This window comes from Miniopterus schreibersii (genome assembly GCF_964146895.1).
Source record: "Miniopterus schreibersii genome assembly, chromosome: 7".
Classification (NCBI taxonomy): Eukaryota; Metazoa; Chordata; class Mammalia; order Chiroptera; family Miniopteridae; genus Miniopterus; species Miniopterus schreibersii.
This window is the reverse complement of record NC_138108.1, coordinates 56,047,336-56,073,536: the sequence shown is the minus strand read 5'-3', so window position 1 is coordinate 56,073,536 and position 26,201 is coordinate 56,047,336. Positions and strand designations below refer to the sequence as shown.

The 26,201-nt window shown below is 33.8% G+C and overlaps 1 protein-coding gene across 1 annotated transcript in view; it reads right to left on the bottom strand.

Moving 5' to 3' along the window:
* Window positions 1-349: 349 nt before the first annotated feature.
* Window positions 350-26,201, bottom strand: part of STAM2 (signal transducing adaptor molecule 2) — a 43,135-nt gene continuing 17,283 nt past the window's right edge. Inside the window, exons 2-14 of the mRNA XM_081142737.1 lie at window positions 24,340-24,424; window positions 23,365-23,440; window positions 23,156-23,254; window positions 22,093-22,239; window positions 20,562-20,631; window positions 19,799-19,985; window positions 13,160-13,254; window positions 10,580-10,662; window positions 10,350-10,437; window positions 9,337-9,391; window positions 6,997-7,138; window positions 4,350-4,519; window positions 350-2,958 (exon numbers count right to left, since the gene is read on the bottom strand). Coding sequence (XP_080998863.1) covers window positions 2,730-2,958; window positions 4,350-4,519; window positions 6,997-7,138; window positions 9,337-9,391; window positions 10,350-10,437; window positions 10,580-10,662; window positions 13,160-13,254; window positions 19,799-19,985; window positions 20,562-20,631; window positions 22,093-22,239; window positions 23,156-23,254; window positions 23,365-23,440; window positions 24,340-24,424 — 1,526 coding nt within the window. The 3' untranslated portion in view covers window positions 350-2,729. The remainder of the gene's footprint in view (window positions 2,959-4,349; window positions 4,520-6,996; window positions 7,139-9,336; window positions 9,392-10,349; window positions 10,438-10,579; window positions 10,663-13,159; window positions 13,255-19,798; window positions 19,986-20,561; window positions 20,632-22,092; window positions 22,240-23,155; window positions 23,255-23,364; window positions 23,441-24,339; window positions 24,425-26,201) is intronic.

Below are 26,201 nucleotides of genomic sequence, written 5' to 3'. Positions count from 1 at the left end.
GAGCCTTGACACAATTTTTACTATGAAAAACTTTTTTAAAAGTCCCTAAGCCATAATTTTTTAAACATTTAAAATCAAATTTTTAATAATGTGGAAGGCGAAAGTTTATAACCATCTAATCTTCAAAATGTACAGTGGAATTTACGTGGTCAAAAATCAACTACTTGAGATAGCATATGACGACGATGTACCTGCAAATAATTTCAAACCCCAATTGATAAATATCATAGTTATTTCATGTTCAGGTAATTTTATAAATGAATCACCAAATTAAAAGACAATGTTGATAGAACTACATTTTCCACACTATAAGAACATATCCCACTTCATATATTTTAACACCCAGGGGAACGTTTTCTACATTAATGAAAACTTTATTTTAATTTTCAAGAATTCTTTCTCATGTACCAAGACTTCATGTGAAATAGCAGAAGTTATTTTTATTTTTTATATAAAAACAGTAAGTATGAACCCAATGTAGAAATATGATGTTAGACAGTTCCTTTGGCAGAAAACATTTAATTATAAACAGGTTTTAAAATAAATACAATCCATAAGATCATAGAAAAGAAAAATAACAACCCTGTATTTAACACTAAAAATATCTCGGTACACCGACTTAATAACATTTTTATACTGTCAACAACCTGCAACACAAACTTCATTATGGTATGGCAAAAATAAAATTATTTTTAATTTAAGAGAGAAAAAACTTCTGAATGTATAAAATTTCACGGATAAATGCCAATATACACTATTTATATACATGTTGCATGTTACATTACTCCAAAACTACATTAGGTGAACTCAGTTGGCTGATCTCAATTTAGTGGGTGTGCAGTATTTATACTAGTTGAAGACTTATGCAGAATTAAACTTTTACAATTCCAATGACAATTATACATGAAATATTTACACAAATATTAAAATAACTTTATTAAATATTGTTTGGGAGAGAAAAAATTTCCATATATATGCAAACATTAACTATCATCAAGAGCAGCTTTGTAAATGTTTTTTATGTTTTGTATTCTTTAAATAGATTTGTTTCTAAAAGGTAAGGTGCCATTTTATAATTTTTTATAAGTATATAATTGAATTCACATGGAAGGAAAAGAAATACTGGATGAAAAACAGAACATGAAACATTAAAGGTTAAAACTTTCTTTCCAGTTACCTGTATCTGAAATAAGATGACAGAAATTGGTTTTTCAAATACTGCTTGTTTTTCCCTATAAATGTAGACCAAGTAGTATACAGACTATGTTGTTCAGTTTCTTTGAAAAAGGAATATATTTAGAATCAAATTTCTTTAAACAGTAAATGACAAAAATTTCTAGAGCACTGTCTTCAGATGGTTTTTCAGTAGAAAGATTAAAGGCTTTCTTTAAAAAATAGAGAAATCTTGCTTCCATATAATTAACTTTTTAAAAACTAAACCTATGTCCATGGTTTTTTCCAGTCTAAATATCATTATCTGTAAGCATATGTATTTGCATTTTCTATTTTACCTAAAAAATTGGTAGATGATGCGGTAGTGTGTGAATTTTTAGGAGAGAAAACAATCCTTATTGGGTTACTACCTAAACTCCTACAGTGGAATCTATTAGCACTATAAGCTATTTTAAAATGTAAACCAGAAAAACTGTATCCATAGCTTCCCTATCAATCCACTGCCTGCTGTTATTCCACAGGCTCAGAAAGGAATGGCCAAATTTTTTGACAGCCTGGCATAGCAGTGGTACTCGAATTACCTCTGTAAAGAAGCAACATATCAATAAAAACACTTATGCTTGGCATCCATCACATCCAACTCTTAGGAATGTCTCATGGCGCAAATTCACGTCATGGTAAAAAGGAAATGCAGCGTCTCTGCACACCCGCTGCATGAAGGAAACAAATGGACCACATCTTCATCACAGAATGGCCAGTCATTTGAAAAGGTTCAGTGGCAATTCTAAATACTAGCGACCCTTGTGGAAAAAGAAATGCTGTTCTCCAGGGAATGGAAATGTTTCAGGGGGCGCTCCTTAGCCCACTGCTGGCATGATTGGGGGACTAGCTAAATGCTTTATCACACACCTGCATTTACATGGTATTCACTTTTAATAACACAAAACATTTTTGTTCCTTCCAAATTGCTCTTGCTTCTGCAGACAATTATATGCTAATTATTACTCAACCTAATACTGAGAGCAAAACTGACAGTATTGCAAATACAACTGCAATTTAAGGAGCCAAAAGGAAATATGTTGGCAAGCTAAATGCTTGCACAATAAGATGTTCGCCTTTGAAAATAATGGTGTGTGGGAAACTGAAAAAAATATAGACAAAATATATTTAAAGGTTTCAGTGCTCTCACAACTAACACGACGCTTTAGGTGGTAAAGGGTGGTTTCTTTATAAACTTAGAACACTCGTATCTCATGTTGCTTATAATGTCATAAGGCTACTTATTGGGTGTCCAGATTTGTGTAGCGAAATCTGAAATTAAGACAAAACTAATTGAAAGCTGCCTCTGTTCAAAAGTTTGACTTCAAACAAACTGGACTGAAAGAAAACCTTTTATGGCCTAGTAGAGTAAGATAAGTTTTTGTGCTTTATTTATTCATGGTCTGTCTTTCCGAGTTCAGAAAAAACATTTTTTTTCTTTTAATATTTTCAGATTAGAATCATAATGGTCGAATAATACACATATGAAGGCTTTCAAGAAAATGCCTGGCTGGTTTCTAAAGGAGAGGCTGCTGGTGATAATTTGTTTGCTGCTGTGCAACTGCGTGCGCTGGAACTGCCATTGGAAAGCCCGCCAGGGGTGGCAGACTGGACGTAGTGTTCTGGTAAGATGACAGATCCACAGACATTCCCATCTGCTGCGTGTACGCAGCTGTGCCAGCAGCTGATTGAAGGGCAGAGTTCTGGTTCATGTAAGTAGGATTGGAAACCGTGTCTTGTCCAGGGCTACAAACAAAATTTTAAAAAGAAAACCATGTTTACTTTGCATTGTCTAGGTTATGGTCAGAGATCAATTATCGAGAGAAAATAAAAATGCTTTTCTTTTTAAGTTTATTATTTCTGCTATTCCGATCATGATTTACTCACTCCGCCTATCCAACACTGTTAATGTAATTTTTAGATCTGGAAAGAAGTACTCAAAAAGTAAGAAATATAAGATTGTAAGGCCCACCTAATCTGAAATCATTTAAAATTATTTTGAGGAGATGCAGACTGTTTCTGACAGTGGCATTCTTGGCAGCTTCAATGAGAATAAGCCCAGCTCAAGTACACCTTCAGCCCATGTTCTCCCCTCCCCATCTCTGCAGCACAGAGAGCAGCCCTTTTCCTCGCTAGTCTTTACTCTTTCCTTCAGTAGGGCACTTTCAAGGCTGCCCCTGATAGTCGGTCTCATCTAAATCCCTACATAAATTAATGAAGGCAGGGAGAATGGTGTACTCCACATAGAACTCTGCATCTACCTGCAAGATAGTCCTGACCTATGGTTTACTTATTAACAAAATTAAAAAAAAAAAAAAAAGTTGAAAAATCACACCAAATTGCAGGAGTTCTGTTTGTTCCTATAACTACATACATTTATTTTTAAATATATATAATTTTAAATTACACCAAATACACTGTTTACAGTATAGGAGGATTAATATCTACACTAATCCATAATTCTTCGTAATTCTTAGCGTTTCTTCTCCATAATTCTTAGCATTACCCAAGATAGCAAAATTTTCATTTTAACTGAACACCAATGTGAACAGGTTTAATTTCCAGATAGCTAAAATTTATACTTATGGAGTTTAAGAGTGAGGAGAAACCTTAGAGATCACCTACACAGAACTATATTGAATGCACATTTTGTGCGGCTAAGCAAAGTTAATAGAAGGCAAGATTTAAATATGATTTTCAGAATATTAGTAAGTATAAAAAATTAGACCACAAATTACAAAACACAAACACACTTCCATAGGAGTAAAAATAAAAAGGTTTCTGATTTTTAGGCATGCATACAAATAAATATGTCTGGGACTGCTCTGCTAGGCTGATTACAGCACAATGTTATAGTATATCTATGCTAAAGTATACCAAGGGCTTGGTCACTATAGGGACAATTAGCTTTATTTTGTTCCAGGGACCCAGACTATAAGCCATGGACAACCATCTCAGTATGGGTAACAAAGCTTACACCATTCTGATTTCATGGGATTATGAATGGGCAGTTCTATAACTTCATCTCAATAGTAAAAGATGGCACTAATATTACAAAGAGAAGGGTCTATTTATTCTCATTCTGATAATCTGTGAAAATTTAATGTATACAATGTACACAGCTCCCAGAAACTTACCTTAAATATGGAGCCTGAGCAGGCTGTGTTGTCACTGAGGAATTCACATTTGGAGGCAGAGATCTCAATGGACCAATCTGATCTGGTCCTAGGCTGTAGCTTTGGGCTACAGTAACTTGGTGAATGCTTTGACCCATGTAATTTCCACCATGTGACTGAACTGGGTATGTCTATTAACCAAAGAGAAAAAGTTGACTCACGGAACTCCCAAACATCTGCCTAACAATATATTTTAAACTTTAAAAGACTTAAATGAAATAAAATGTTATTGGTTTCACCAATCCATTCACCCTAATTTAGAAAATGGAGAGCTTCCAAATCACAGTGCCAAATCTATGGAAATTTATGATTTACTTGGTTGTTCTTTTATTTTGCAAGGGGTTGAAAGGAAGGGAGGTGGTATATTTTTAAGTAGCAAATTGGAACCCATCCAGGTTGCCTATTACTCAATAACGTGTCTTGCTGCAGAGCCACAGAAAACTAAATACTCCCGTGAAGGGAAGCCATCAGAAAGATGACCTTCACCCTCATCCCAGGATGACTTCATTTGACTCCTTCCTAACAGTGGCACAAAGGAGAATACGATGAAGAAGAGCATCAGGGCAGGGTGAAGGTCTCCCTGGCAATGTGTCCTTCACTTCCTGCCTTTGGACAGACAGGACAAAAGCAAAGAATAATTTTGTGCGTAAAGAAGATGTATCTTTAGGAAATAGCAAAATGGTCTAAGTCTCTTTGGATATTTATATATGCCCTGCTTAATTTTCAGGGTAACATCTCCTTAGGGACAGGATCTATCATCTATCTACCAAATACAGCACTCAAAACAATGCACATGTTTAATAAATATCATATAGTAACTATCATCACTCCAGTTTTAAACTAAGCTATTTTTCAAGCAAAAGCCATTGACATGAAAACTTAGAATGCTAGAAATGCCAAATCAACTATGTTAAGTGCAATCCTTCACTTCCTCAGCAGACATGGAACAACTCACTGACAACAGGCTGAGACTGTGTGAAAGGACCTCTTCTGTAGTTGCGGTTTCTGGTGGCCTTCACAGACACAACTAATGGTGTGTCACTCCAAGTTTTTCTAGTGCGGAAACTTTTTTCCAAATCAATAGGAACTTGGAATACTTCAAATGCTGTCATGAATGAATAGTGTACATAGAAGTTAAGTGAGGACTCAAAATGATAGAAAGCTAACTTTTTTTTTTTTTTTTTAGTATATTTTTATTAATTTCAGAGAGAGGAAGGGAGAGAGAGATAGACAGAAACATCAGTGATGAGAGTCATCAATTAGCTGCCTCCTGCACATCCCCTACTGGGCATTGAGCCCACAACTGGGTATGTGCCCTGACTGGGAATCGAACTGTGATCTCCTGGATCATACATAGGTTGATGCTCAACTGCTGAGTCATACCGGCTGGGTGAAAGCTAAGTTTTTAAATAAATGAGTTGTGTTTAACAAAATACAGACTGTAAATAGTATGCAACTAAACACAAAAACCTGACATAAGAATGACAACCCTTTCCAGACATACAAAGAAGCAAATATAATAATTCTCTTATACAATGGTGCAGACATTTCTCTTTTGTACCATTTTCACAGCAGCAGCAAATAACTCTTTGAAAAGAGAAGTAATACTGAATATACTCCAGATGTCTTTTGCACCCAGAAACCCTTTCTACCCTCATTGTAATAACTCTTCCATCATTTTCAAAAGTTCAGGGCATGGCACAGTTGATAAATGCACCTTGTCTGATGTGACAGTTACCATAGTAACTATTCTTTTTCTACTTAACAATTATGTTAAGTCATCTAGATTATGCACCCACATTCTATCTTCTCGTTTTGGTATCTCCTTTACACACTCCTTTACATACCACTTTTCATAAATTAACATGAATTTTGTTCATCAGAGCTCATACTGAATTCAACCACTAACTGGCTGAAATTCAAAAAAGGCTTCAGAATACTGGAAACTGATAAATATAAGTATTCACACATCAGCTGGGAAGCACAGGCAAGATGTAAAGTCCTGGGAAAAGATGCTGTTCACATATAGCTTACTGAACCTGCATCAATAGTCCTGCATCATATCCTCATCATACATGAATTTTTAACAATTTAAATCATGCATCTAAGAACAGGAAACATAAAGCATGATCTGAGAACAAAAGTTCATTAACTAAGCCTTTTAATAATCACTCAAGTCAAAGAAATCTTGACAAATGTTAAATCTTGCTTGTTGAATAACAGAAACATCAGTACCTCACGTGGAGGACTTTTAACATGTCCACAGTGTCCTAAATCAAAGGATTTATAACCCTATACTTACAAAAAGGATTTATATTTACTTAAAAGATTTATGCTTTATATTTACAAAGCGTAAGAACCAGAAATCCCCTCATATATTTAGTGGTCTCTTTATTATGTTAAAAATGAACTAAAATGTATTTGTGAAATATCACTATCTAATTTGTCCCGGTGAGCACTAATTGTTTAGCCAGTGTTTTTTTGACTATAAAAAATGAGTTTTATAATTTTACTCAAGAACTATAGTAATTTTAATACTATGCTTTAAAACTTTTTAAAAAATATATTTTTTTTAATTTTGAAAAATGTTCTCAAAAAACATGCTCACCTGCATTGGAAGCCCAGCTGATGAAGGTGGGTAATGTGCTGGAGGATGCAGCTTTGAATAAACTGCTTCGTTCATCAACTTGTTATATAGCTCCAGGGCTTCCAGGACTTTTACATTCAGTTCAGACAATTCTGAATGCTTCCTGTTACAGAAGAAAAGCACTTCGATACTCATCAAAGTTTTTAAGCATGTATTTAGCAACACAAATTAGTTTTTAAATTTAGCACATTTTCTATCCATATTTTAAATGGTTTATATACTGGGTGGGGCAAAAGTAGGTTTACAGTTTCTCGTATGGAAAATAATACAATAATTAATAAATAATACAAGAATAAATTCTGTGTTTCTCATACTCATAACTGTAAACCTACTTTTACCCCATTGTACAATGAAAGAATATTCACAAAGGGAAAACAGGAGGAGGAACTGTTTAACTCTTATAATAACTAGCTAATACTGACTTCATATAACTAGGGAAAGTCCTTTCCACACCTCACAAAATGCAATCAATTCATAATTTTGGTGTTAGGAGAATTCTGTTCCATGTATTACAGATTTCTATTGGAAACTTAATTACAAGGAAGAAAAATTTCTCAATTTAGGAAGAGTCCAGGCCTTAATTAAAATCTTAATAGAAGAAAGTACTCAGGCAAGGCCCAGAGCCTGCTATGAAATACAATGTGACTGAAATAAAAACACATTCACAAACAAAATCATACATATTTTCATTTGCTTATATTCATGAAAGGATCAACTGGAAAAAAATTTTAATAATTATTCTTGAAAATGCAACTGAAAATAATGTCTATATAAACTAGTCTCTACTCCTCTCACTTGTTGATTTCTTTTGAGAAAGTGAGTGAAATGAATCCAAATAAAAGTATTTTCAAATTTGCCCAAGGAACTCCAGAGCAAATCCTTCTGACTTGGTACACTTCTGTCTGCTCCCCTGGGAGTAATAAAGAACTCCCTTTGCAACAGACAAGTTCATAGAAGTTAAATGGCCACTTTATCTGGCCTAAGGCATCCAACAAGCTTGTTTATTAAACGTAGCTCTTTTCTATATATACACAAGAGGCTCAAGAGACAAGAGGTAGAGGCCAGCAACCAGACATGGGGCTATCAGATAAATGACCTGAACTGAGACCTATCAAGACTTGTCACCTTTCCTCTATTAGAATATTATATATGAAACAAACAAACAAACAAAAAACATCCTGTTTCCTTTCTTGCATGTGTGACTGTATGAGGCAGGTCAAACTCTATTTTCAGAAGTATCAGTTGTAAATCACACAGGAAGCTTCAGAAACTGGTGTCCATGCTAACAGAAGTATGGCTAAGAATTAACCACGGGCCTCTTTTCCAGTTTGATGATTCACTGACCATTAACATCACTGCACCGAAACCAAATAGCAGATGCATAAGGAGATAGCTAATGCTTTTCTCAAAGTAAGAACAATAAAATATGATGAGACTACCACCATCATTTCGTTAACTGCAACAGGGATTTATTTTTCACTTCTGTAGAAAATACAAAGAATATATTTAAAATGCCTGATGGAAAAAAGATGATAATCTTCAGTGACTAGAAAAAAATCTTGCTGCTACTACCCTTCTCTGGTAAAGGCAGATAAGTAAAGTAGTTCCTGTTCTTTTTATGCTGTTTTATATAGCAGTTCAATAAACAGAATCTAAAAAGAGGTGACTATGAAACACTAAAGCCTTATGCTCATCTCGTCTTCCATTCACTATAGCTTCTCCCCCACTTCAGAAACAAAGCTCTGAGGAACAGAAGGGACCAAAACTATGGAAAAGCTCAATGCCTGACAGTCTATCCTTTGGTGCTGCTGCTATTTCTAAGAAAGAGTAAAACTAGGTGGGATAATGGAATTAAAAGCACTGCAGAAATACAGAAATAAGAGGGAGTAAAATGAGAAGAGAAGATGTGCTCATTGGATTCAGCTTCACAAATAAAAGGGAAATTTCATTTGAAAGTTTTACAAATACTAATTCTCATCACATAACAAGAAAATGCTTGCCTAAGACCCTTGCTCTCATTTTGTACTCTATACAAACCTATTCTGCACTGCCCATTATCCCTCAATTCCAGCCCAAGGAAGAAAATGAAGACTGGCCCCATAAGAGCAAGGGTCTGTGCTTCTACATAGACTCTATTGCCATGAAAAAATATGTGTTACCAAAATAACAAGTATCACCTTGCTATTAGTTTGTAAGAGTTGGAGAAAATGAGAATTTCAACAGACTGAACAAATCCACAAAAACGCCCTAGTTTAAAATTCTGCCAAAAACAATTGTTATTCCCTGCACAAAGAATCTCACCTGTCAATCTCTTCAAGTTTTTCATCTATCATTGGGCCCATCTGTTGGCAGATATCTGTAAATATAAACATATTTTAAAATCTTTTAACTTAAACCAGTTTAAGTAAATTTCAACAATGTTTAACAGAGCACCACTATGCAACATCATGCACAATACAAAGAGAATTAAGTTTATGCTAGAGAAAGGACTACAAAAGACCTAATTTTAACATTAGTATCATGTGACCAAAGGCAGAGTCAAAAAACAGAAATCACACTTCGTTCTCTGAAAGTACTAATTTTTACAGACTGTGAAATTTGGAGTTATCTCAAAATCTTAAAAATACTGAGGAAACTATTATTAGCTAAGTAAAATGAACTTGAGTCAGCATATAAAATATGTAATTATGAACAGATATGAACATTTTTCATTTGAGCCATTTCAAAATTAAACCCGTGTATTTCCAAATGTAAACACTGATACAATGAACCCCACGATATTCCATATCCATAACTAGACTTTCTTCTATTAAAAGATTTAAAAAGATTTATTCATTTACCACAGATTTTTCTCCCAAAGGATTGTTTTTTAAAGGCATAAAAACATTTGTTTTAATTGTTTCAATTTTCTTGAGGACTAAATAGACATCAGTATGCATCAAATAACTATATAACAAAGTTAACATAAATCATGTATAATTTTGACCTTTAAAATTATGATACAAGATAATTAAAACAGGAATAAGAATTTCTAATATTTTTATTCAATTAATTTAATGGGCTGTTATTTCTTATTCTGTCCATTTTTAGACTCCAAATCTCCAGCCATTTCATTAGTGGGCTTCCTTTTTGAACAGGCTAGGCAGATTTGCAACAATTTCCAAGTAATATGTTTACTACATAACTATACTATTCTGTTTCCAACTAGAGATTTCTAATTCCTACAGACACACACAGACAGAAGAAATGTAAGACGTTATAAACCGCTAAAACATTAAAGGACGTTAAAACAGTCCCTAATATTCACTAAGTACCTTCTAAGTCCAAGAGGTCTTGGGAGTCTGGCTTGGAATCAGTTGGATCTATACTCTGAAGTACCTGCAGGGCTCTATCCATCTTTTCCTAAAAAATAATAGGACACTTTAAAAATTCACCAGAGTTTTAATTTCAGTGAATATAGAAATTACTCTTTCCAAGCATTTTCAAGGACAATACATTTTAAAAGTCTTGATAATTTAACTATTAAACAAAAGAAGGACTCTACCTCATCTATATAAACAGGCTCGGGCTCTGATTTCTTAATTTCTTCCTCCTCATCATCAATTACATTCAATTTCTCCACAGCAGCTATGAAAACAAAGTAAACTTTAAGTTCCTCAACATTTACTTTGGTATTTTAGTTACTAATTTATAGGAGTCTGTAATTATCCATAATAAAAAAAGGACAATGAACATAATTAACTGGTGAACAAAATAGGTCTGGAGGCATGGAATAGGTTAACATACTGACATATCTCAGAGTGTGGAGGGGGTGGGAAGAGATTAACCAAAGAACTTATATGCATATATGCATAACCAAGAGACCCAGACAATAGTGCGGTGAAGGCCTGGGGGGAGGGGCGGGGGGAAATTGGGGGACATCTGTTAATATTGTCAACAATAAAAAAAAAGGAAGCCCTTTAAATAGTACAGTAATTGCATTTCATAATCAATATATGTTATTACATATGTTCAATCATTGATGCCACAAATATTTATTTAACACTATGTGCCAGGCATTGTTCTAGGCACTGGAAATACACCAGAGAGTAAAACAGACAAGAATACCTGCCCTGATGGCACTTATATTCTAATGGAATAAGCAAGCAATATTAATGGGAACTGTCACTACAGGCATTTTCTGGAAAATGAGTAATACCACTAGAGTGAATAAATATAGAAGACAGAAGGGTATTATCTAGTTAGCTAATGTCAGTTAAATCTATGAGCTTCTTCTACACTCTTTCCTTGCTATAAAGAAGTATTTCCTATGTGAACAAAAATAGACTTGATTGCCACCTAACATTGATAATAGTTAAAGAACACAAAACAAAAAAACTTTCATATAGAGAAGGTTGAAAAATTTACACTTATACACACCCCAAAAGTATTTAAGTGATAACTGAAGTATTGCTACAATGTACTATATTTTAATACAGTAAATTTGGTAAAAAGAAAATTACAATAAAACTCTATATAACCAAAGGATCTTTAAGTCTCCACAGTTAGCCACTTATTTCAAATATTTGGCTAACTTTCAAATATGTCCTAAGGAGCAGAGTTCAGCATAACATGAAAATATACTGAAAACTCACAATACTTTTTACTTTTAAAACTGCAGCTCAATCTCTCAGCCTATGCCATGGAGAAATTGTTGTATTGGATTCCCTGAGCATGGCCTATCAAGTAATTAAATATGGTGTCTCCAATTTTCCTATCAATTTAGAGCCAGACCAGAAGAACAGAAAGTATAAATAGAGGCAAAGTATTCAGTATTCACATGAGTATTCGTCTCCCTCAACTTCATTTTAACTGAATGTGAGCACTCCACCATAACAAAGAGGATGTCATACAGCAGTGATTTTCAACTGGTGTGCTGCAAGAATTTTAGTAATTAGCTTATGTGTGCCATGAAATGAAAAAAGTTGCAAATCACTGTTATATACAATGATAGAGCTTTCAATTTAACTTCTCTAGAACTGGTAAGGACTAGCACTGATGTGTCCTGCAATGTGTCAGTATAAGGTCAGACTGGCTGACTTTAGAATCCCAGCTCTATTACTTACTAGCCACATAAGCCCTCAGCCTGTTTCCTTGTCTGTAAAATGGGGTAACAAAAGTACCTATGTCACAGACTTGTGAGGATTAAATAAAATAGTGTAATCAAAGGACTTAGCAAAATGCCTGACACATGACTGCTCAACCACCACTGAGCTCTTTTATTTCTGATCACCATCATCATTAGTATTATTAGCTGCTCTTTACACTCAGCTCCTCTCACCTCCCTGCCTGCATAACAAGTGGAAGCTTTCTCTGCAAGGTTGACAGCAGCTGAGGGGAACTGTCTGTGGCTACAAAACTGAGTAAGGGAACCTACTATCTTGATTACATTAGTTTATTATGTCTGGAGTGCCCTAGGATCAAATCAAGACAAGGAAAACTCTCTCCTAACCCCTGTAATCTCACTTGGCACTTGCTAACCAGCTCCTAGCCCAGGGGTGGGGAATGTCCGCCCCGCAAGCCGTATTCGGCCTGAGAAATAATTTGGTCTGGTCCTGCCAAGGCAACCACAGGCAGGACTCAAAATTCAATAAATCTAGTTTTTTTCATTGCTAATTTTTAAGCTGATAATTTTGTATGCCTGCAAATGATGTTATAAATATCCAAATGGCCCTTGGCAGAAAAAAGGTTCCCCACTGCTGCGTAGCCCTATTGCCCCTCCTTTGATACTGTGGTTCAATGATGAATAAAACCAGTATTCTTTGTACTGAACAGACACAAACTGCCTCTTAAACCATAAAGAGGTTTATTTAAATATTTACATGATCACAGATTATTTTATGCCTTAGAGGTCACTATGTATGGTAACTCTCAAAGGATTTAATTGATATGATGATAAGGAAATAATGCTTGGAATTGACATGGGTAAGTCAACCCCTTATGTGGTAAGTAGGTTAAACTGTATTGCCTATAAGTGTTTTAAAACAAGAGTTAAATGCCAATTTACTTTATATTCAAAATTGAACCATAAAATTTAAGTGCAAAAAACTTGAATAAACTTAACCTTCCCTAAGGTTTAACTTACCTGCCTCAGACTCCACATTTAAATTACTTGTTACAAAATTAGATGGGAAGAGTCCTATTCCTCTGTGATTTTCTCCTTTCCACCAGTTGGCATCACTAAAAGTACAGTGCAAAAATGTCATTTGTTATTACACATTTTAGTGCATTTGTGTCAAGATGAATTAAAGTAAAAATTTAGTCTTTTTGAAAAGTTCTAGTTCATATCCAACTATATTTAAAAGTAGTTCTTAAACTTAATAAAAGATATAGAAAAGCACAAATAAAACAAATCCATATTCCATACTTATATTTAGAACTAATCAGTAATTGCTCATATTTGAGTCTAGGCTTTTAAAATAATAAAAAGATTATATATAACACTGAAGTCCCCTTTATCAATAACCCCGCATCTATCCTACCACACCACCGCCATAAAGCTGGTATATAGCCTTCCTGCCAGTATATTTTACTCATTTACAAATATCTTTAAGCCAACTCTGTAGACATAGATGTTATTCGTTATAGATCTTTTTAATTTTATACGTTAATACCTTCAGATTTCTTATTCAGATGTTTATCCTTTTTAAATCAAAGTACCATCATATAAAGATGGCATATTTGATGTATTAATTCCCATGCAGATGGACATTATAAAGAGTGGGGTGATGATCCCTCTAGATTCTGGGGCACGCATGCAACAATTCTCTAGCCTTATGCACAAACATGGACTTGCTGGGCCACAGAATATAAGCATTTCCTATTTTACTAGATATTGCCAAATGTTTCCTAAAGGGGTTATGGCAATTCACCATCCTCCTTCCCTAAGCAGCATGTGTGACTGTCATTTCCCCTCACGCATGTTAACTGTCTAAGCAACACTTGATATTCAGGAGAGAAATCATATCTGCTGTGCTCATTTGCACTTCCCAAGTACCCACGTGTTTGCTGGCCTTTCAGATTGCCTCTTTTATAAACTGCTTATTCAGGTCTTCTGTCCATTTTTCCCCCCACTGGGTCTTCTGTCTTATTTCATGGATCTGTAGTTGTTCTTTCTGTATTCTGGAGAGCAATTGTTTGTCTGAACTTCGTTATGAAAATACCTTCTCTCAAACTGTCACTTGTCTTTTAACATATGTTTATGGTTTCTTTTATTCCACCATGTTTTTTTGTTCCATGTTATCACATTTAACAATCATTTGTTTGTTTTTATGGCTTACACTTTTAAAGAAATTTTTATCCTTGAATTCCTAAATCTCTTCTATATACTTGTATTTAATAGTTTTAGTTTTCTATTTTATCCCTCTCCCATGTTTAGATCTTTAATTCATCTGGAATGAAATTTTATGTACTCTGTGAAGGTGAATCAAATTTTATTTGTATTGGCTTGGTCAGTGTGGTTCAGTGGTTGAGCATCAACCATGAACCAGGAGGTCACAGTTTGATTCCTGGTCAGGGCACATGCCCAGGTTGCAGGCTCCATCCCCAGTTGGGGGCATGCAGGAGGCAGCCAATCAATGATTCTCATCACTGATGTTTCCATCTCTCTCTCCCTCACTTCCTCCCTCTAAAATCAATAAAAAATAAATTTTATTTGTATCGTGTAAAGAGCCATTCACTCCTGCAAAATTTACTTAATAATATATCATTTTTTTGTTTTACTGGTTTATGATATCCTGTCTTTCAAGCAGTAACCTGCTATCTGTTCATGAATCTATTTCTGGTTCCATTCTGTTGCCACAGTCTATATATTTATTTCCTACAGCTTATTAATATGCCTTGATACCTGGCAGGGAGAGTACCCTCTCTGTTATTGTATACCTTCACATTTCTACATTAATATTAAAATATTTTCAAGTTCTCTATAAAAAATTCTGTTGGGATTTTAATTGGAAATGCACTGAATTTATGTTCTTACAGGAAGAATAAAATCGATAATATTAGTTTCTTCACCATGAACCCAGTATACCCCTCCATTTATATTTATAAATATATCACATGTATTTATATTCCTTCATATCTTTCAAAGAATTTTATATAATTTTCTCCATAAAGGAATTACACATCTTTGTTACTATTGAGAATGGCATTTCTTCTATTACATTTTCTAAATAGTAGTTGTTACAGTAAAGCATACCACTGATTTTATATGTAAAGCTTGTATCCAACAACCCTGATGAACTCTTACCAGTTTTAATAGTTTGTCCATTGATTCTCTTGGACATTCTATATGGACAATCATAAAATCTGGAAATAATAAGTTTACCTATTCCTTTTCAAAACTTGACTTATTGAATAGGCATTCTTAAAGATGAAGCTTAAGGATAAATTAACTTCTATGCTTCTGAAACATTTTCATTTAAAAAATACAACTAAGAGAATTTACTAAGTCATAATTCACCTGCTGGTGGCTCATGTTCCTGAGTGAGAATAATGCTAGCCAATCAGATTACAGATTTCTGTCTCCACAAAGGTTTTGCTTATTGTGAAGGTCATCAGAGATAAGAGTCTTTGTTTGTTTAATTTTAGGGAACCCACTGGTGCTTTGATTTTAAGAAAAATTAGCTTTGATGGTAAAAAAAAAAAAAAAAAAAAAAAAGTACCATAAAGATATGGAAGAACTATATTTCACCCAAATTCTTAAAACCAGAAAATAACTGATATATTGACAGTTTTAAGGTATCATATCTGCTAATGTCCATAGAGGATGAGAAATTCTCCCTCTTATTCTCACATACTTTAAGTTGAACTTCTCATTTTAAAAAGGGAAAGTTGAACTCAGAGGAATTTTTACATAAAACCAGAGAACCCATGCCTGTAAAACTGATGCATGTAAAACTAATACCTGAACGTATTAACAGCTGTATGTGTAGTCTTCCTTAGTGGTCCTACCAATGTAGGATAATTTCCCTCTCATCCACCATTGCAACCTTCTTGATGAAGTGAAGTATAAAAGTAAGCAAACCAACCAAATGCCATGTCAAAGAATGATGACTCCTTCCCAGCCCTAATCCAGCTCTATTCTCTCCATTGGCAAACAGTTGATTTGTTAATGGCACAAAATACTGTTCAATTTTAAATTCCTAAATTAAGGTAATTTGGCACTGTAGATTTACAATAAACCATTTGACAATTAAGGAAAATTTTATTGCAGCATTTATATTTACAGCTTTTTATGTTGAGAGTAAGTCACAGCTGAGTGAAAAATGATGCAAGTGCAAAAGACAAACTTTACCTTCAAAGAACTGATTATTAAGCTAACACTTACGAAAACCCACCAAGGAGGGGATAGTGACTTTGGGATAAGCACTGAAGTTACAAAGATAAGGGAAAAAAAAAAAAAAAAAAGAAACAGTTCCTGCCCTGAAAAAATTTAAAATCTAGTACAGTATTTTCCAACTCTCCCCTACCAACTAAGAACATGTTACCTTGCTTTACCTTCTGGGGTTTGTTTTCTCCTTCCCCCTTCCTCCCACCCAGGGAAATGCTGACCCTCTTAAGAATCCACTCATCTAGCAGGAGAGACATATGTAAAGAATTATAATACAATATGAGAAATGCTATCACTTATATTCAGGTAGCTATAGCAGCACCAAGACAGAACTCCTAACTTTCAGGTCAAAGCAGAGAAGGGTTTAAAGGCTCCTCAAAGGATATAAAATCTGACATAGGTTTTTAAGGTTAAGTAGGCATTCACCAGGCGGAAAAGGATATGAGGGCTGTGGAAATAAAAATGCCTTTTCCATTATGGATAAGCAAGAAAATAAAAGTACAAAGTAAGACACTCTGCACACTGAGTTAAACAAAAAACAAAGTCATCTTGTCTCGATGTAAACATCTTCACCTATGAAATCTTTGGTAAATTCTACTTTACTCAAAAAAAAAAGTCATCTTGTCTCATTTTAGGCCTCAAAATAAATGAAAACCTAGCCTCTCCTTTAAGCTACTGACTTCTTAACTAAAACAACTTATTTGCTGACTTTTACAAACGACAATGGCTGAAGAGAAGTGATGTCCTTTATGGATATGATAATCATGTGAGAAAAATGCTATTTCTGCCACAAACATACAAATAGTAAACCTGGAAACTTGGTAATTTTGTGAGGATCTTTTCTTAAATTACCTATTTTATGTTTTAATTTGGGGAACCAATCCTTAAGCCTGGACTCCCTTGTAAACCTTCCTTGCAAGTCAAGTTCCTTTTCTAAATGTGTTTGCTTCCTTTGACAGGGCTTTCCAGGCAGAGAGAACCAAATGTACAGTGCCACAAAAGCCTAATCACAACATGGCATTTTGGAACTGCAAGAATTCCACTTAATTATTTGAAATGGTACATACAGAACAAAAAAGGAGTGGTGAGATAAAGCTAAAAATGGAGAAAGTAAAAAGCTTTTTGGTATACTGTTAATAAGAAATGTGTGCCTTTTCTATCAGCTCTTTCTTAAATTGAAGTCCAAGAATGTATTTTCAAGGCACTTTTTTAAGTTCTAATTATGAAATTTTTAATTTTATGCTTTCATTTCTATAGCAATATAAATATGAATACAGTCATATTCTGGATCATTTAGATGACCTTCTTTTAACCTAAGATTGCCACTTAACTTTAGTAACTAAGCTTGCCTTTGTGTTTAAAATCTTGCAGTGATAAGCAGTCACCCAGAATGACACCATTTAACCTATACATGTCGATGAGCATGTTGATGGCAATTTTAAGACTGGAGTCTCTCCTATCTTCAAAGCGAGGGCAATCAACTTACGCATTCCATCATATTCATGTTGAATTCTCTTAGCAGTTACAAAGAAAAAAGTTCTTTTTTGCAGTGGTAAGTCTCAACTGAAAACAGTTTTATATGATTCTAAGTAATTTAATGAATGTGTGCTTTAATTAGACATCAGTGAAAATAACACATGCCGCACAATAACATAACCCCTTACTCAGTGCAAGCCTATAGACTTTAATAGGTATACAATCCCACACAAACACCAAATGATGTCACGGGATAGAACATGTATGAAAGACTCACACAATTACAAAAGAAAAACTCAGAGATTCAGTTATCACAGCACAGGGTATTACAGATGTTTGGAGATAGCGATGAAGTATCTGTGCCATTGATCAGGACTTTATTTACTTGTGAGCAGCAATTTATTTTAGAAAATTTTCTCATTACATAAAATGCTCAAAATTTGAATCTCAGAGCAAAAACTCCTTTTTAGATTTGTTTATTTATTTTTTAACTGTCTTTAATTCTGTAGTTGTATTAAGAGTATCAGAAGTGTAAATGTAAGCTATTTTGTAAATATTCTAACTAAAACTACACTCAGAAGCATGACCTTTCAGATTGTCAGTGTTCAGAGCCCACACTATCTCTTCACCTTCGTATCTGTTTACTCTCTTTCAGGGATCATGTGCTCCATTCCCAATGGTTATTTTTATAAAAGGAAAAAACTTCTGTGAACACAGTGTTATCTTTACTGCCAAAGAGACCTTTGTTTTCCTATTCCCAATTATTGCAAATTTTTTCCTGTTCTGTCAAAATCAATCAAAGTTCACCTGAAACGGACCCTGGATAAGTCTTCTTTCCCAGATGCTTGCACCACATGCAAATCTGCTCTCTTCTGAACCCCAACATTACCTCTTTCATGGCATTCACATTCTGCATTCCATACAATTACCTGTAATTTTAACTCCCTAACTTTACTCTAGGTTTTAGAAGACAGAACTGTGTCCTCATTCATTTTTTATTACAAACAGAGCCTATTAATAACAGTTTCTCAATACTTACTGCAGCAGAGTAAAACCATTTTTATGTATTTAGCCATTTAAAAATAAGCTACACTAACATATCCTTACTAAGTTATTTATTATGGATACCAAATACATTTGCAAATCTCTGTTCATAGCAACAAGCTGTTAGGTCTCACTCTTGTTAAGTTTCACCAACTTCTTTTAAAAGCAAAGACTAGAATTAGGTCCAATATAGATAGATCTATTCTTTTTTATTTTATTTTTTAATATCTTTATTGATTTCAGAGAGAGGAAGGGAGAGAGAGAAAGAAACATCAATGATGAGAGTCACTGATCAGCTGCCTCCTGCACGCCCCCTGCTGGGGATCAAGCTCGCAACCCGGGCACGTGCCCTGACTGGGAATCAAACCTCAATCTCCTGGATCCTAGGTGGATGCTCAACCACTGAGCCACACCTGACCTATTCTTTATTGCAACTTTAAATGATAGAGAAGTTGTGAGGGAAAGTTGAATGATAAATTAAGAATTAGGGAAGAGCCGAGCATAGCTTTTGGTTGCTTTGATCAAAGGTAATACAGCTGTATGTTTTCTGAAAGTTTATTTGCCAGTAATTTTAGTATGCAAAATTCCCACTGTAAATGCATTCAGATGACTGAATATTTATGTTTCCCAACTGTGATAATCAACAATATCATTTAATATATCTTTTATTCAAGATATAAGGTAAAACCAAATTTAATAAAACAAGAAAATCACATTATCTAATCTAGCTTTTGTAAGTTTTATTTTAGGAAAAACAAGATATGAACAGGTCCTATGATACACCAAAGTCAAAGAGCTGGGTGTCCAGGGTTCTAAAGTAAGGATATGATCCTTAACTTCAAAATATTCTAGAAATAAAGATTTAAAACATACCTGTCATCCAAAACAATAATAATTTCACCATGTTTAAAGGTGAGTTCATTGTCCTCAACGGCTTCAAAATCATACAAAGCTCTCACTTTCCTTGCAACTTTATTATTTAACTGAACTTCTGCAGATGGATATAAAGATTTTGTTTCTGTGTGCTGCTGCTTCTGCTCTTGCAACGATAATTCAATAGCTAGTTTGAAAAATTAAAATACAAAAGAAAGGTAGCCAGAATTAATTCTGATTTTTTAAAGTTTAAAAAGAAATATTAGATAATGTAATATTTAGTAAGAATAAATCAATTCAATATTTCATCTAATTAAACATTAAGCAGTTAACTTTCTTGAGGGGCAGAGAATCATGACATTTTTTAAAATAAAGTTTTTGCTCATTCCTGATTATAACAGTCTGTCATATACAGCAGCTATTATTTTTATGGCAAACAGATTGTGACATTATAAAATGGGTAGCTTTCCATATAGGACAAGCCGTGAACATATATTTCTGTGCTTGACTCATAACTTTGGCATTAAAGAAAGGGTGAAATGTAAGTTTTCCAAAGGTAGAACATTAAATACATATTATTGACAAAGATGATAAATGAATCTTCTTATGTCAATTTGTTTTCCTTACTTTTCAAACCCTACTAGTGTCTAGATTTGAGGTAAAATACTTAAAGTATACCCAGCTTTATTATAATTTTTATTTCAAGAAATTGTTCCGGCAAGGATGTTTCCAATAACACTAAATTACACGTTTGATGATTTACCTTTAGCTATGTCTTCATCTTCTTTGTTTTTGTTCGATGACGTACCATTCTTGGCAGCAGCTGAGACAGTCTGTAAGTGAACAAGTAAAATAAGCACAACTATCCTTTCAAAGAAAACATAAGCTCTATAATTACTCGCACATGCTAATTTAAAAAAAAAAAGGATATTAACTATTGAGTTTCATTTAAAAGTAGAGTTTTTATGATAATTGTAGGCAGTTGTTTCCAAATACTAAAGTAAAACATCAGAATTCTCAAGAAAACATAAACTCAAAAAGGACACAAGCTAGCTTATATATTGCATAAGTCTTAGTATCTGATACAGAGCTTGGCATACAGACAGTACTTAAACCAGAATCTTTCCTGACCGCACTTCCTGATCTAAACAGTCGAAGGCTTCTTACTCAGTAAGAGGTGCTATACCACTACAGGCGTAGAGCTCCGAGAGAGGGGCAGCAAGAAGCCACAGAAACTACCGAGGAGGGGACAAAGACAAGGGGTGCAGTTCGAGAAATGCACCTTAAGCCCTCTTTTACTACTCATTGTGTTCGAATGGTGCAGGCTTCAGGCTTAGCAGAGGCCTAAGGAAGGTCATGCTTCAATTTAAAGGCATGGAAGATAGAGATGTATAGGATTCTGAATCAGCAACTAGTTCTTTAACACAGATCTTTGAGAATGACAGGCACAAAGGACAGAGCAGGAAAAGGCTTGCTTTTGTTACTTGTAAGACTTCTGTCCCAAAAACCTACTTTGAATCCTTAGACCTAGTCAGCTATATTCTTTTTGTCTCTTTAGTCTACAGTCTACAATATAAAAATATATATATATATACACACACACACATATAGGGTCCTCCTCTTAGTCTCTTTCCCTAGCCTATATCATAATATTAATTGGAGGGCAAGAAGCACTGAGAGCAAAACTGAAGATACAAGGTTTTTCTCCCACAGACCTAAATAAACAGTCTACTCAGTGACTCATTACCCCTGCCTCCACTCTTGTCCTACTAAAGCTGTCCCCTATCTCCCCGAATAAACTTCTAGTCTTATAGTTCCACTCATCTTATATATACACTATTCCCTCCAGGCATATTCACTCTTCAACAAACAGGTCTTGAGCTTTCTCTACCTCTTGAGTACATTCCAGTCTAAAAATTCTACCTTTTCACCTTCACCAGCCCAGTCTGTAGTTACCTCTCTCTCCTGGCAGCTAGTCTTTGTACCCCTCATCCATCTATGTCATTTATAATTTAGTTATCTTTCACATGGATATAGCTACCCTTCTCTTTCATATACCTATGCCTTTTACATGACTCTAGAGTAGCGTTATGGCTGAGTCAAGTCTCAAAGTTCTATTATGGAGAAGAAATTCAATAAAATTAGAACACCTACTAAATACAAGGCACTATGCTAGATGGGCACCTGGAGAGTGGAGATGGGTGATGATTAAAACAGACCTTGCCCAGATTTTACATAAGATACATACCCTCAAAACAGTATAGTCTCAAACAGGCTTTGAAGGAATCTCTTACCTGAGAACCTGTTGGAGGAAAAGTAATTCCTTCTTCTTTCATAGATTTAATAGTTGCAGATATTAGACTAAACTGAGGGTCCTTTTGAAATTCTTCTGACCACTCCACCATTAAAGACTTCAGTTTTTCACATACCTTAGGATGAGCCTTTTAAAGAAAAAGTAAAGAAGAAGAAAAAACTGTGGTTAAAATTAGTACTTAAATTACTTAATGACAAAGAGAATTATCACCAAAATTTTCTTTAATCATATGAACATCAATAAAAGTCCAGCAATCCCTAGCCTAGATGAGTACTTGATAAATGCCTATTTACATTTTAAGATAATAGTTATTTCTTACAAAATTACCCTTTTTGAACATCAATTTTTAAGTCTTACTGTAATGACAACAAACCTTTTATATTCAGAGGTTAGTTCTTATATGTTTTCTTAGTATTAAGTTAAGCTTTTTATATCAACTGCACTAAAATTCTGGGATTTCTGCCACTAATAGCATGAGAATGGTGCTTCAGAGTTTCCATCTCAAAGAAATCAGTAACAACCACCCTATAGTGAAGACCCCCTCCACCCTGCTCTGAAATAAAGGTCCCCTTTGCTCTCCATCTCTAATGGGAATCAGTACAGAATGGTGGTTAGGGTGGACTCTGGAGTCACAGAAACCTGCATCTGAAGCTCAGCTATGCCACTTAATAGCTGGCATGACCTGGGATAAGTCACTTAACTTCTAAACCTCAGTTTTTGCATCTATAAAATAAGAATGACAAGAGAATCTAATTTCCAAGTGTTGTTAAGAGCATTAAACAAGAGAGTATATGTAAAATGCTTAAAGCAGTGATTGCTAACTAACCATTAGTAAATATTAGCTGTTGTCACTAGCATATATGCTTTGAGGAGAAAAAGTTTTTGGTGCTACAGAGGAAAACATCACATTCTAGAACAGGAAGTTTATTTCATTTCAAAAATGATTTCATTTATAATACAACTTTATTAATGCTATACATATATAGTTAAATGACATAAAGTATATATATTTTTAATAACTTAAATTTCTTTTAAAGATTTACCTTATTTTTTATCACAGCACGTACTTCTGTTGCAAAATCACGGGAACATACTTCTAAATGAAATATCTTTCCACAGTTTGCCACGCAAGCCCCAAGAAGCTATTAATTAAAATAAAAGTCAATATAAATATGTTGAGATGTTATCTTAACTTACTAAAATAAATATACATTTAAAATTTCGATCATATAATAACATAACTTTTACTTACAGTTAATGCCTGCAGAGCAACATGAGGAACCTTATGATTTACCCTTTTCATTATGGCTTTTAGGCAATCTTTTGCTCTAAGAAAAAAATGAAGAAGGTTATTTATTCAAATCAAACATTAAAAATATGAGGTATACTACTACCAAACAACTTTACATTTAAAAATAAAATCCTGCAAACTTTACTTCGTTGTAGGAATAAATCTATAAAATTATTTTCTACAATCTCTTATTCATAGACTTGTAGAAGTTAAAAAAACAACAAACAAAAATGACAACAACAACAAAAAAGCCCAGCTTGTTGCAAAGGTTGCATATTCCAAAACCAATAGCCAAACCATATCAAAAAAGGTCAGTCAATACAAGAGAACTGTATCATATAAAAATATTTTTTCATTTGTTCAAGACAGACTTAGCTTTCAGATAGCAAATTCTTATCTTAAAAAAAAAAAAGCAAGCTATATAGTTTTAAAAGGTTTCAGTATAAACATGCATAAATGCACTTTGAAAAGCTGTAATGTTAAAACAAATGCATTCATCAGTCTTCTAAGCTTTTAAAGTATAATCAGTTCAGCTTAATTGCTGAAAGCACCCTTTTTTAATATTCACTTTTTTCATTATGGTGTTATTTACCTATTCATTACTGAAAGATTTTTCAGCATATTACCTATTATATTTACCTACTGCATTATTAAAAGACTCCCATACATGTCTAAGTTCCAAGAGAATTTCCTAAACAATTAGTCTCTATTATGTGAAGGCTTTATGTATTTTAATTTATCTCAGGTTTTCAGTTGAACTCTTTTCCATTTGTTTTCAGGATAAGGTTAATCCCAAAAATCCTACCACTACAATCTATTTTTTATTCCCCCCAAAGTACATAGTAAAATCCCATTTCCTTTTCAAATTTACATCAAGGAAAAAGACACAGGTTATTAAGTCCTTAGGCATTTACTGAGCATGACTGGGCATCTTACCCATTAGGAGTGCTTCCAACTTTGTCACATATGTCCATAATAAGACTCCAATCTTCCGTAGTGTTGTATTCATTTGTGGCTTTTTCTATAAGATATTAGCATACACAAAAATTAGGACGTGCCTTATGTAACACTAAAATACCAAGAAAGACACAGAAGAAGCCATACCTTTACTTTTGCCAAATATAAAAGAACTATGAAAAAACTTCATTTTTTTTCTTCATAAAGAAGAGTACTTTTAAATTGTATTATTAAATGAATTAAATATTATAAGGTACACCAGTAAAATGTCTTCTAAATATAGTTAATAATAAATAAATTGCAACTTATCAAGAATCCTATCACATTCTAATTTGGAAGAGAGCCTTAAAAATGTGCCATCATATAAGGAATTATGAATTAAACTATTCACTGAATCATTGCTTTTAAGAACAAAAGGAAAAATGGATTAATAAAAAGATAGTAAGTTCATACAATGGAAAGCAAAAATGAGTTATACAGAACTAAATGTACAAAAATGTGTAAATCTCAAAATATAATGATTTGTTTTGGCTTATGCTGAATTTAAAAAGCTAATTGAATATATAACACAAGAACTTTTTAAACAGCTTTATTGAAATATAATTCACATTCCAATACAATTCGCCCATTTAAAGTGCACAATTCAACGTTTTTAGTATCGAGACTTGTGCAACTATCACTGCTATCTAATTTTAGAACATTTTCATTACCCTGAAAATAAATCCATACCCACTGACAGTCAGCGTAGAATAGATAGAAACCGACCTGGACATTCTCCCCACCATCTTGTCCACCCTGGACATCCACTTATCTACTTTGTGTCTCAATAGGTTTCTATACTGGACTTTTCATGTAAATAGAATCATGCAACATATGATCTTTCATGACTAGCTTCTTTTATTTAGCATAAGTTTTCAAGGTTTATCCATGCTGAAGCATGTATCAGTACTTCATTTCTTTTTATTGCTGAATATTATTCCATTGTATAGATATACCTCATTTTATTTTGCTACCAGCTGATGAACATTTCAGTATTTTTTTAAATTTTTTGGTTAATATAAATAATGCAATGCTGCTATGAATACTTGTGTAAAAATTTTTGCATGGATGTATGTTTTCATATCTCTTTGGTATATAACTAGTCTCACAGTAACTCTATTTAAATTTTTTTAGGATCTGGCAGTTTTCCAAAGCATCTGTACCACTTTACATTTCCACCAACAATATGTGAATATTTCACATAAAGTTTTAAAACACTTAAAAAATACACTGTATTCTGAAATTAAGTATACAGGTATAAAAATATTAGCACATGCATGACAGTAATAAACATCAAACTGGAGGTGGATGGATGATCAAAGTGGAGTCAACATGAACTTAACTGTCATTATTAAGTTTTGTTTCTTAAGTTCTAAAGTACGTACCCAGAAATTAGTTTTATTCTCAGTATCTTTTTGTGGCCTGAAATAATTTATGATCAAAATAAAAATTTTAAAGTAAATTTTTAAAGAGCATGATCAGAATATATAGTGACTGAATTATGTAACATTTTTACTTTTACAAAGTTTCAATACTGAGAGAAGCAATTTTTTCTCTCTGCTAGTACAGGGAATGAGGATATACAAAATTACCACGTTAGAAACTTTTCATGTCTTTCCCCCTTTATATACTATAATTTCAAATACAGCCAAACCTAGGTATTATATACATATAAGCTTATCCCAGTGAAAAGCAGGAAGGATGGTAGGAATCTAAAGTTGTTCCTTTTTAAAAGGCAATGAATAATAAAAGAAGCGAAAACATAAAAAGTATAAAACAAACAGCTATACTTGGAAAGTAGG